This window comes from Mastacembelus armatus, chromosome 14 (genome assembly GCF_900324485.2).
Source record: "Mastacembelus armatus chromosome 14, fMasArm1.2, whole genome shotgun sequence".
NCBI lineage: Eukaryota > Metazoa > Chordata > Actinopteri > Synbranchiformes > Mastacembelidae > Mastacembelus > Mastacembelus armatus.
The window spans coordinates 7,198,714-7,211,325 of NC_046646.1; the positions used below are offsets into that span (position 1 = coordinate 7,198,714).

Below are 12,612 nucleotides of genomic sequence, written 5' to 3' on the forward strand. Positions count from 1 at the left end.
AGCTGTAATAAAGTGCAAAGCTTTTATTAATGAAAGCCCTACACACTTAATTAGCCCACTGCAGCTGTGCTGTAGAGTTACAGTATGCTGGCGACAATATTAACAACACATCTTGATCTTCTAATATGCTAAATTAATGAATTTCTATTTAATTTGTCCTTTGTGCTTTATTGCAATTTTCCACTGCTGCTCTCTGGCTGATTAAATATTCATTCAGCCGAAGAAAGCTTTTTATTAGTGCTTTAATTAGAACGAAGCTCGAACTGCTCGGCTCCTAGGATTTAGCAGGATTACAGAAACTGTTTGTGCAGTGATTCAAGCTTTTTTTTATTCCTAACTCTCTATCTCACTGCAGTCATTTACATATAAACATAATACAATAGCTAAACTATTTTTATACTCCTGAACCACATAAGCACTGTGCTTATATTGTGCATCAGTGACTGGATCTTTACTCAACAGCTGCTGATGTCACCATGGCCATGTGAGACTCAGTTGCCATGTGGCCTTGACCCCTCACTTCCTACTTGGAGCCAATCGGCAGAGGTTTTCAGCAGGCAGAGAGTTGTGATTTGCAGAGTGGTCCTGCATGTCTGCAGGCATTGTTTGATTTTCTTATAGGGGATGTAACCACATACTGTGCTTATCCAACATGACTCTGCCTGCTGACGCCAAAAAAGAATAATCCTGCAGAACAGAGAAAGAACAAAAAAGACTGAAACATCCCTTTAATTTTCTGATTTAAATACACTTTTCCCTAAAACAAAAACACAGCATGAATAATTATGTAAGAAACATTCTCTCCTGCTTCCCTGAATGTTACTGATAACTATCAAATCCCTTTAAAGGCCTTTAACCATTACATAAATTCCACATGGCTAAGTCATGGATGCAAACAAAGCCTCTTTGTTGTACAGAGCAACCATCAACTTTCAGCTTTAATCTAGTGCAGCAGTGACAAAACCCATATGGTATCAAGAGACTGGGATTCACGTCACATTCCTGTTCTGTGATGACCCTCATGTTTGTCTTGGACATTTCTGATCTTGACTAACAGCACGTACCATTCGTAAGCCATTAGATCAACTCTGCATATGTTTATCCAGTGGAGCTGACAAAGTACCTGTCACTGTAAAAGTTTAGGTATGATGTGTCTGTTTTGAAGCAGGAGCCAGTACATGATCTAAGAGGTTTCACTTCAGCTCTGATCTGATGTTCAACAGCGTTTTCAGAGACGGAGCGAGTTTTGATTGCCAAGTTAGAGCACTCCCCTGAGCCACAAAATGCAACTTCTTCCAAGTTTCTTATTTTGAGCTCAGTTTGTGAAAACTTTGAGAAACCAACATCTACTGCAATAAACAAGCAAAACAAGTCATAAACTGATTATCCACGATTATTTCAGATAATTCCATGAATTTTCCTGAGTCACCCCTATTTATGTAGGAGCGTTTGCCTTAACAACTTTCCTGTCATTAGCTAAGGTCAGACCACATGTCATGAACATACCAGACTCTCACCACGTTATTAGATAATTAAAGCCACCAAAGAAGAGAAGGCACTAGCTCATCTGAGAGGGGGGTCATTCTGGGTATCAACCTGAGAAGGTTTTACTGACTTACTGCACCCCCTTCTGGACCTCATTAACCAATCACAGATCCTGCACTAGGGGGTGGACTGGGGCCAATAAAGGGCTACACTCTCCGGTGGGGACAGATGGAGATTTATGTGGCCTATATAAAAGGCTGTTAGGGGACTGGCTGGCATTTTAGGCATGCAGGAAGGATGAAACCCTAATACCAAATATGCACTAATCAACATACTAAAATGAAAGAGCATAATTTTATATGTGGGCTAAAATGATGGAGCGGGGGCGAGAGGTGGGATGAGCAAGGCAGATGATAATGGTTGGATCTGATTCTCATCCATGGTTAAGCCACCCCGACAGCTCCATTGTTCTCTCTCGCTAAGCAGGCTGAAAGTCTACAAAAAAAATAAAATAAAACCAAACCTACCCAGCAAATAGGTCTTCAGTAAAAATGAATCCAAACATGATGTTAGAACACACAGGAAAAACCTAAAGATCCAACCCAGCAGCAGCTTAATCATTTGTTTTGTTGCTGGGACAAATATGATACATTATCTCTGGTTCTAGGCAAATTAGTGTTCCCAGCCAGCCTCCCATCTCATCACACTGTCTTTTAATTAGGCACTGAAGGAGTGGAGACAATTCCCTGGTGTGCTTCCGTACCCTCATGCTTCCTTTAATATCCACATTCTTCTAAACACCCTGCAACTATCACAACACATCCCGCAGAGGTACACAAACAAAAGAGGTCTGCCCTCCCTGTCCCATTCAATCATTCTTTGAAAAATAATACCTGAAGTCGCTCTTTCCCATAATTGGGACCAGGAGGTTTCAGAGAGCTGCAGTGAATATTTTTAAGGTTTAAATTCAAAGTAAGTAAATTTCATTTATTTAAAAAGCAAAATGAAGACAAATTAAAACAACTTATTTTGAATTTAGGTGCCTACAGTATATCTCTATAATAATCAAATATGGGATGAGAAAAAAAAACAATAAAAGAGAATTATGTAAGTATAAAAAATGTAATTATATATAAAAAAAAAGCAACACAAGTCAACTTCTAAAACCTGGCATCCAAAACCTCACTCACATGAATGAATGCAGTATTTCACATTGCAGCTGGGTGAATGGGGATTGCTCTGCACGGTGAGAACTGGGAGGCATCGAAAGGTGATGCTGACAAACACAGACAGTAATGAAATCAAGGCAGAATGAAAGAACCCCGCTTGATCATATTCTTTGAACTTAAGACATGGGGACATGTGTACAGAGAGGAGGGCAATGAATCAATACAGGACCTGTAGGTCAGTGCAGTAAAGTCTGGGTTTAGCATGTAATCCCTGTTTTATCCCACTCAATGCAACTAGTGGTCAGTCTTCCTCAGCCCTCTGCTGAATAATGGAAACTGAACTGAAGCAAAGGTCACACTAACTCTCAGTCTGGATTCTTTGTCCCGATCAGGTTTATTATGCACACAAATTATAGCCCAACATGATGATGATGATGCGCTGACGATGGAGAAGGACTGTTGAATGAACACTTTAACACAAGCAGCATCTCAAGAATAAAATGGGTAACAGATCCCTCAACACAGCAGTTATTCAGTCCAACCTGAATGATTTCAATAAATGACAAAAACTGCCCTTTCTCAATGAACCTCAATCCCATAATACTCCTTCGTTTGCTTTTTTTTCCATCCACAACCTGCTGCCTCTGAATGACGAAGTGTAACAACAGGCCACGCTCTAAAAATCATGCAAACACAAGGGAATGCCAACAGTAACAAAGCACCGTGGAGAAACTGCAGATAATTGGCTACACACACGAAAAAATGTCAAATTTTATTCAGAACTTTATCCTTGCAGTGCAAATTACATACAAAAAACTATGATGCAAATGACATATATGCCTCAAGAGCTACTTGGATAATGTGACAGTTAATTAGTAGAAGAAAAAATATATGTGCTTGAAATGCCACAGGGGCATTAGATCAGTTCAGCCAGAAGATGACAGTACTTAAAATCAACAGCAGAGGGCACTAATCTGATACCAAAACATCTCTGCTAACCAGTGCAGTTTTATTGGAAATATGAATAGAAGCTGTAAAAGAGGAATAACAAAAGGCTGGTGGGTGCAAGAGCATATGAACGAGACAACAACGAGGAGGAAACTGTTATTTCATGCTAAACAGACAATGGTTTGTAAAGTGGCAGTGTTTTTTTTTTTTTTTTTTAAAACCTCTTTTTACATTGAACAGTCCAGTAGGGACTAGGGAAGTAATAAGCCTTCTTACTATCTGTGGTATTTATCAAAATATATATATCTAAACACACTGGTGATGGAAGATAATTACTCAACACGAAAAAAAAATTAATCCTCAACGAAGAAAAAAGTAGAAATACACACTTTTCTAGAAAATACTGTGTGTATAGTGATGTTGGTGTTACTGCAGATCACAGTGTAGAGGCACCTTTTCATTTAGCACTACATTGCTGTCTTTATCACAGTCAACAGACGCATCAGATACGAACAATAGTCAAGTCAAAAACACCCCGGGAGAAAGCATACACACATGGAGAGGGATGCACTGAACATAAAAGAGGCTCAGGGCAAACAGATGGAAGTGACAGAGTGATAAATAGGAAAGGAAAAATACAAAAGAAAAAAAAGATGAAAGAGAGGAAACACAGCTTGTGTGTGGATGTGTGTGCATGTGTCAGCCAGAGACCTTTTGTCTGAGCAGCTTGCTGCGGACGCGGCCCCATAGCTTGGCCCCCGTGTTGGTGTGCCTCTTGAGCACAGGGGTTGTAGGCTGACTGGACAGATTGTGCTGGTTCTGGTCCACGCAGCAGTGCTGCTCCAGACGCTCACACACAGAGTTCAAGTTTACATCCGACACCAGGATCTCCGTCATCCCAAAGCCTCCGATTCCCTCTTCCACCAAAACACAGGTGGAGGAAGTACACTGCTTACAATAGGGGGAGATAGATCTCCACCCAACCTCTCGCAAATTTTATGGCTGGAAAGCTGCTCCAAGAACTCAACAGTCTTCTACAGCTGATATTCACTCTAAATAAGAAAAGAGTGATAAAAAGGAGCAGAAGAAGATGCTGCCATGGTCTCCTTGATAAGCCTGACAATAATTCCACGTTGGTGCTTCTCTCTGTAAGCTCATTCCCCAGTCAGCTGCCAACATCTCCTCGCTGTGCAATCTGACTTCCACAACGGCAAACACAGATACAGCGTGCTAGAGCGAGGCAGGGAGAGAGAGAGAGAGAGAGAGAGAGAGAGAGCGAGAGAGAGAGAGAGAGAGGGAAGAGGGAGGGAGAGCAGGGCAGTGAATGAGCTCCTGTTGTCACTGAGCAGGCCTGCTTGTCCAGATGTTGATGGACACACCTCCAAAGAGAGGAGGGAGGGGCGCGGGGCGGGAGCAAGAAACAGGGAATGAGAATTGAGGAGCAGAAGAGTGGGGGGTGGGGGGCTGTACTGTGTTTGGTTCAGGACTTTGACCCCCTGTCAACCTTTCCCAAGCACTGGTCAGAACAGGAAGTGAGCGAAGGGAGGAATGTGATGAAAGAGACAGAGATGGTGTGAAACTTTAAAGTGGGCAGGTAATGAACAATACATCTGAACATCATTTTAATGTGGATAAACTGTTTAAAACAAAAACCTCTAATCTGACTAAAACTCTAAAAGCCTCTACGCTGTAATAACTCCTCGAAATGTGACCTCCCTCATGCTCTCTGTGCCTGTTATCGTGCAATTCTCTGCACATGACTTGTCCTCAGCACGCTCTTACACCCCAGCTCCTCCTCTCTGAGTCTGTGTGTGTGTCCATTTTTCTGCTACAATGCTTAAAAGCCTTTTTTTCACTAATCCTGTCTGTTGACATTGGAGTCATCCGCCTGTACATCCAGGGAGACATACAGCGCGACCATCTTTATTCAGCAGGGCAGCCTGAGCTGGCTGCTCTTAAGAGGTGTATTTCTCTGTATTATGGATCGATATGGGCCACAGGAGCGTGTGTGCGCCTGTCAAACTCCATCTCCATCCAACGTGTGTTACCCCATTTGAATTAGAGGAGAAAAATATTCTGCTGGGGAAAGGTTACAGACACGAGGCTGCATTTTAAAACCTGTGGCCCAGTAGGACAGCCTGTGGGGCTGAATGGTAGTAGTGATTCAGAGCTGGTGTCTTCTGGCAGGTATTCTGATGGCTGCTGACTGTACAGTAGCTCATAAAAAGGGCTAGATAAGAAGAGAGGAGAATGCTTCATAATTTCCTTTATCCACTGAAATGGAGGGACATAGCTGTGTTTACTGGTCAGGAAAGTGACATATACAAACACGTACTAAACAAACATTTCTGGTGCGAATGATATGAAAACTATAACTACAGATGGTAAATAAACTAAAGTCACTAAAGTCATTAAAATAATTAATTATTATTATAAATTTCAATCTATTATTGGACTGAAATGTATACTCCTTTAGTGCAGCAGTTATTAGCAGAGAAAGCATAAGGGAATGTTTTCAGTGGTTAATTTTAAGCGGATGTACACTGAACAGACCTTAACAAAGCAGCCATGATGAGGCACCATAGATAGCAGCAGACAGTGTGATACCATGTTGTAAAAACATGACTTTATGTGTGTTTTGTGGTGAAGATAAAACAGTGAACAGATAGGAAGGGTGAGCTGTACAGCATGTGTGTCTGACTTTGTGACCAACAGCGTAGGAGAGAGGGGGGATGCTGGTATGGAAGAGACCTCAGCCAACCCTCGCCACAGAGTATTTTTAACTCCCAGGGTTTGTAACTATGAGACATACACACTCCATGCGTCACATCTAGGAAAGAATGTCTGGGAAAACCATGTTTTGGAAATAGGAGAAGAAGAAAAACCCCTTGGGGAGACGAGATATTTTTGGGGCAAGATGAGAGAAAGGGAACACAGCAATAGATGAGTATATATCAACTGTGCATATTTTGTAACAGTGTTATACAGTATATGTGTTTTAAACCTGTTTGTTGTAATAGTGTTCTACTAGTACAGCATTCATCCAAGAAACCAACCTAAGCAGAAAAAACATCAAGTGATCATTTCATTTTGTTCCCAGAAGAGCCAATTTATGCCTAACAGTGATGCAGCAATCCAACTATTTCTCTATCTGCCAATACACACTGCCAATCTGACAGCTGGGCTCTGTTTATTCCTAATTTCAAAATCTGTATACTTCGCTCTGTGACATGAGTTAGCAGTGAACGAAGCAGAAATGTTTAATTTTGACACTAATGAAGATCTGACACATCTTGGTCGATGCTGTTTACTGAGGTCAGCATCAGCACCGATGCCAATCCACTGCATCACTACTCATTCAATCAACTCTGCACTAATGGTACAAATAATATAAGCAATGAAATCCGCTCTTCATCAATTCAATACACTCAGGAGAGTTGCTGATACTACACTTTTCTTGATGTTGTGAGGCCAATCTTAGCAGAACAGGTCAATATTGCTGTTTAACTGACATTACTTCGGTTTGTCAGTGTCTGCTGTGTTTTCTTCACAGTACATGTATTTCTGTATCATATGTTTTGCACTTTGGGGTTTGTCTTCCCTTTTAAGAGTCAAGAAAGCCTGAAAGAAAAGGCACAGAGCTGTGCAACCCCTCACACAAAGCAAATCCTCTTTTTACCTTCTTCAATTTCTCCAGTTTTCTTAGGTGCAGTTGTTCATTAGAGTAGCAGCATCTTGGTATCTATATGACCGGGTCACCACATCACATAAACAAAATCATGGAGCGAACACACAAGCTTGTGTGTGCTCGCCCAACAGAACACACACTGTACAAGTCATACACTGAGTAGTCCACTGTCTCTTCTGTCAGCTCATGGACTATTTATGGCTTTAGGACCAGACCACCATACATGCAGACATGCTAACCCAGAACAGTGGGTTCACACAACTCCACACCCATTACGAACAGCAGCTCTGCACAGGCTGAACACTCATTGCCACTGTTCCCCAAAAGCCAAACTTACTCCATACGTCACATTTAGATGTGAAATTACATGACAGTGAAGTGCCAGAATAACATTTGGCTGATGGGGAGGAACCTACTTTAGGTTTGTTGGGTGGATACGTTTTACTGTGTGTCATAAGAAGAGAAGAGTAACAGCCCCTTCATTTTTACTCAAAGGCCCTTGTGAAAATAAAACTGTATGAGAGGATGAGCAATATGTGGTCTTGAGCTTGGGAGCCATAGGAAGTAATAAAAAAGGAACAATGCAAGCAGGTGAGGAGGAGGGAACTCAGCGGGGTATTTAGATATTTTGCTTCACACTGACGGCTGTGGTGTCGGTGTGGCTGCTGACCGGCATTTTCTGTTTAATTATGCTGAATTTGTTCAGAGTGATGTTTTTCTGCTTTTGGGCCAAATCAGCTACCCAGTCATTCTTCCATTAAAAGGGAATACAATTTATATGGAAGTGTTGAAGGAGTTAATTTCATATGAAACAGGAAAAGGTGTGAGAGCAGATGGTTTAGCCTGTGACACCAGGTCTTGGCTCTTTATTATAGATAGGCTGAGTGGCACAGCCTCTTGCAAAGCAGCTCCATATGAAGGGGGGGGGGGGGGGGGGGGGTGTTAAACACCCTGAAGAGCACTATGATTCTGTTGATTCTCAGCCTTCACTCCTGTGGACTTCAGCACTGCCCTGCCAATCACAGAGAGCTTTGAGAACCAGCGGTGTATTAATGAGCAATTTAATGGCTACAGTGCACTGACATGAACGTAGAGCAGCTCTGAATCCATGCCTATTGAACATAAGAGGGTCCTGATGATCAGTGATGAAACCAGTCTACAGTCAAGAGTTTGCATGTTCAGCCTTGTCCTTCCGGTCCTCTAGATAAAGTATGAGTGGCTTGTATATGTTTAGGAAATATGCTTTCCCTTTTTTGGCCAAGAATTAACAATTAAATCAGAGCTAAGACTTTGATAAGCCTAGCTTTGCATCAAGACTGAAAGCAGGTCAATCCAAAGGTCAGAAATCTACGAGAAGCACCTCTGAAAGCTCAATATACCTAATTTGAGAATTAAGGATGTAGAGATAAAAACAGTTCAAGCACATAATTCCCAGTTAAAAACAATAATTACACACAAGTTTTTAGTTTGTGAAGCAGCCAACCTTAGAAAAAAAAGGGCATCGTTTGGGACTTGACGCAGTCAAAAAGAAAGGGGAAGTGGGCTCTGGATTGGACTTTCTCATCAAAAATGACAAAAATGCTGCTGTCATCACATGCATCTCTCTGAGGCCTGTGACAGGCTCAGTGACACTGATTGCCACAAGCCGTGTTGTGAGCAGTTAAATCAATCTGATTTAAAAGCGTCTCTGTAAGTACGCTGACCAACTCCACCACTTTGATCTTTCCTGCTGCTTTCACTGCAGCTTAGGCAAGAGGAAGGCAAACTAGAATGAAAAAAAGGATGCGTGTATGTATGCATGTGTGTGTACGTGTGTGTGTGCGTGTGTGTGTGAGGGGTTGATTTCGAGGTAGGGTCCTTTAGGGTACAGTGAGAGTGCTAAGACGAGAGTGCAGAAGCAGGAGGGGGTTTGGCAGGGTGGGAAATCACAGCCTTAGGGTGCTCCACAGATTATTCCTGCTTCTCTTTCATCTGAGCCTGTGGGGGCCAATCTTCCTCCGATTAACCGCTCCATCACTTATTATGCACTTTGGAACAAAAGTGGTGATGGAGAGTGAGGAGAGAAGAGAAGAGGAATAGCTGTTCTGTGTTGTTGGGTGTGGTTGGGAAGAGGAGAGGAGTGTGTGTATCCTCTCAGAAGCAGATTTGCTGGAAAAATAAAACATTCAGGATGTAGGATAAGCTATCAACAAACCCAGCTATTTATAACCTTAGAACATACTTATAGACAACAGAAAAGCCTTTTGTAGCTGGGGCTGTTTTTCACTGAAGAATGTGTTTAAGTCAGATCAGTACATTTGGATGCAGATAAGGAAGGAGAGCGATACAAAGAGATAAACTGAGGGAGTGGAAACAAAGCACAAAGAGAAGTTGAGAAGCAGGATGATGCAAGAGCAAATGGTGAAGCAGTAACGCTGCAGGTCCAGCATGACAAACCGCCATCCAGACAGTGAGGACACAGGCTGCATACAGGATGCTCTTCTCATCTGTACTGATTCAGATTGATTCAATTTGCTCCAATGGCTAATTGTTGTGTTTATGGCTCCTCTCTTGGTTTATTCTAATGTCTATTTTCATCATATGCTTTCATTAGTATTTAAGTCACTCTGATGTCTAACCACAGCTGATGCTGTGTAGGCACTGAACCTGATCTCATAACTCAGGAGGAATTAAATGCAAGTATAAATCATTAGTAACAGCAACATGTCAGCTCAACATTTGAAATTCAGATATCAAGTCAATTTACCTTTTAGTTACAGCTGAAAAAAAAAAATCCTTAAAAACATTAGATGCAGAGTCAACACCAAAGTTCAAATGTGCTGTTCCTTGGCTCAAAGTATTTGTTCACCAAACAACAGAACGTTCTCTGTGGAGATAATTATAGCTAATCAACACAGCAAACTTTCTTTAATTACAACTGATCCACCCCTCAACAATACAGCACATAATCTGAGCTGAGATAAAGCTTGAGCTTGCTTTAAATAAATACCAATGGCTCAAAAGGAAGTTAAAGCTGCACAAGCAAATTTGCATTTCTGAAACCCCATGTGGTGGTATAAAAGAAGTTTCTGGAATTTTTGAAATTACTCATGAAACCTCCATAACATCAAGAAACTTGATGTGTCTGCATCAATTTTTTTTTCTTAGAGGAGGAGACTATGATATAAAAGTTTTTCTATTCATTTTACAGCGTCAAATTTCTGGACAGAGCAGCCACTTGCTGTGTTTTGATTTCAATTTTTGTAGTTGGTGTGGGCAGACAAGATTTCTAGTTGTTGTAAATCCTTTACATCTCAAAGGAGATGAGATATTCTTTCTGTATTTAACAGTTTCTGTGTATACCGGCGCTGGATGTGATTTCTTCATAAAAATCCATCCTACCATTTGCTCTGATGTTAATGTGAACCCAATACACTGAAGTAGTGTTCTTTGCTTGACTGGGTCAAGGCTGTGTTACAACTGAACAGTGTGACCCAGTTCCAGAGATGAACAGAGTGCAGCCTCACAGGACCACAACGCAGCTGACCTGCTTGAATAATTCACTCCAGACTGTAAATCCAGGGCTGAGTGGACGCAGTCACCTGGAAGATCACACCGGTAGGGAGGAGGGAGGCAGGACTAACAGAGAAGAAGAGGTGACAGGATGATCTTAAATGACACCAAATGAGATGCGAAACTATTATGCAACTGGAGGTTATGGTAAGATGAGATGCTGGGGCACAATTTTGAGTATGTTTGTATAAATGCAAGAAACGGAAGGGAGGGTGGGGGGAATAGAGAGACAAGAGAAAATACATAATGAAGGACAAAAAAAAAAAAAAAATCTATATCATCAACAAATCTGGTCCTGACATCTGACATTGTCTTTTTCAACAAAGCTGTGTTAGCTATTCTAACTCATTCACAAGAGCCTCCATGCCCTCTCAGTCACCCCTTCCAAAATAAATAGAAAAAGGGTCAAAATCTCATTAGCAGGTGAATGAGCCAACGTGTAACATTAACATCTAAGTGGAAAATCAAGCTGTCGATCAGTGACGACTACAACAGCGTCAGCAACCTGGTGATAGAGTTGTCGTGATGACCTGTGTTACCTGTGTAACCTGTGTAACAGTGTTAGCAGGGCAGCTAGATCAATTACCTCAAGCTTATGAGGAGAAGATGCTGCTAAATGCTTCTCTGTGATGTTCCACACTACTCTCTTTCCTGCCTCTTTCTCCTTCTCTCTGCTTTGATCCGCTTCCAATTCTCAGAAAAAGAAGACGGATTAGAAACTAAACCATAGTGTTTTCCGCTAATGAGTGATGCCAAGCAGCCAGTGCTAGGATTAGTGTGGCTGAATCACACTGGCTTCTAGCTAAGCAGCTGACCGGGCTCCTTCAGGCTGGCTGAGTGAAACATCACCAGGTTATACTGAAGGGAGTGGAGATGATAAAAGTAGGCAGGGATGCAATCAACCCAAACAACTCCTCCACAGCTCCTGGAACACACATCCTTCTCCCAGTCATTACACAACACACATTACATAATTCAAATTTGTGACTGTGAAATAGACCTTTGAGGTGCCCTCCTTCATAATCGCCCACTCGGCTCTTTGAAAGCAGGAACAGCACAGGGAACAGGTACACACTTGAGCCGGCGCCCCCGCCAGATCAACACATTTTAAGCTTCTGCCAGGGATGTTTTTTAACTAGATTGCACAGATGAATTCAGCACAGTGCACTGGTTATGTAATAGGCTGCTTCAAGCAAAGCAATGCACCAGGAGCACTCGTAAACAGAGAAACACTAAGACCTGGAGAGAACAGCATTGTTCTCAGAGGTTATTTAAACTAGCACTTTGTAGTGATTAATTTCGTAGCAGCAGATTTTATAGTCGCCATTATCAAACTGTGTCTTGTTCAGGTTTTACAAAATAACTTGGGTTGTCAAAGTTAACACAATAATAGTGACTTAATGCAAATTCCTTTAAATGTTGCTCTTTTTTTTTTTTTTATGCTCAATTAACATGACTTTCACTTTTCCTGCTTCAGCCTCCAGACAGTGGTCGCCAAACACAGGGGAGAGTTTTGCTCCTAAGGTGAAGCTGCCTTAACTTCAGCGAAGTAAATTACTCAAAAATATCCATTTATGGTACATTTACAGCCAAAAATTATATTGTTATTATAGTAATAATGTTAAATATATTACTTGATCGACAGTGATAATGCAGAAAATGTTGAAAAGAAACTGCTTGAGTTGTCGACATTAGATCGAACACTTTATTGCTGTGTTTTTTAATTGCAAAAAAGCTTAGAAGTCAAGGGCTGATCTATGCAGCACTAGA

The 12,612-nt window shown here is 41.5% G+C and overlaps 1 protein-coding gene across 4 annotated transcripts in view; it reads right to left on the bottom strand.

Moving 5' to 3' along the window:
• The window catches only part of abr (ABR activator of RhoGEF and GTPase), a 111,226-nt gene that overhangs the window by 9,771 nt on the left and 88,843 nt on the right, over positions 1-12,612 (bottom strand). Inside the window, exon 1 of one of the 4 annotated variants that reach the window (XM_026327751.2) lies at positions 4,314-4,886. The exons of the other annotated variants lie outside the window; for them this stretch is intronic. Within the exon in view, the coding sequence (XP_026183536.1) occupies positions 4,314-4,499 (186 nt within the window). The 5' untranslated portion in view covers positions 4,500-4,886. Of the gene's footprint in view, positions 1-4,313; positions 4,887-12,612 lie in introns of those variants that run through there. 4 annotated transcript variants of the gene reach the window in all.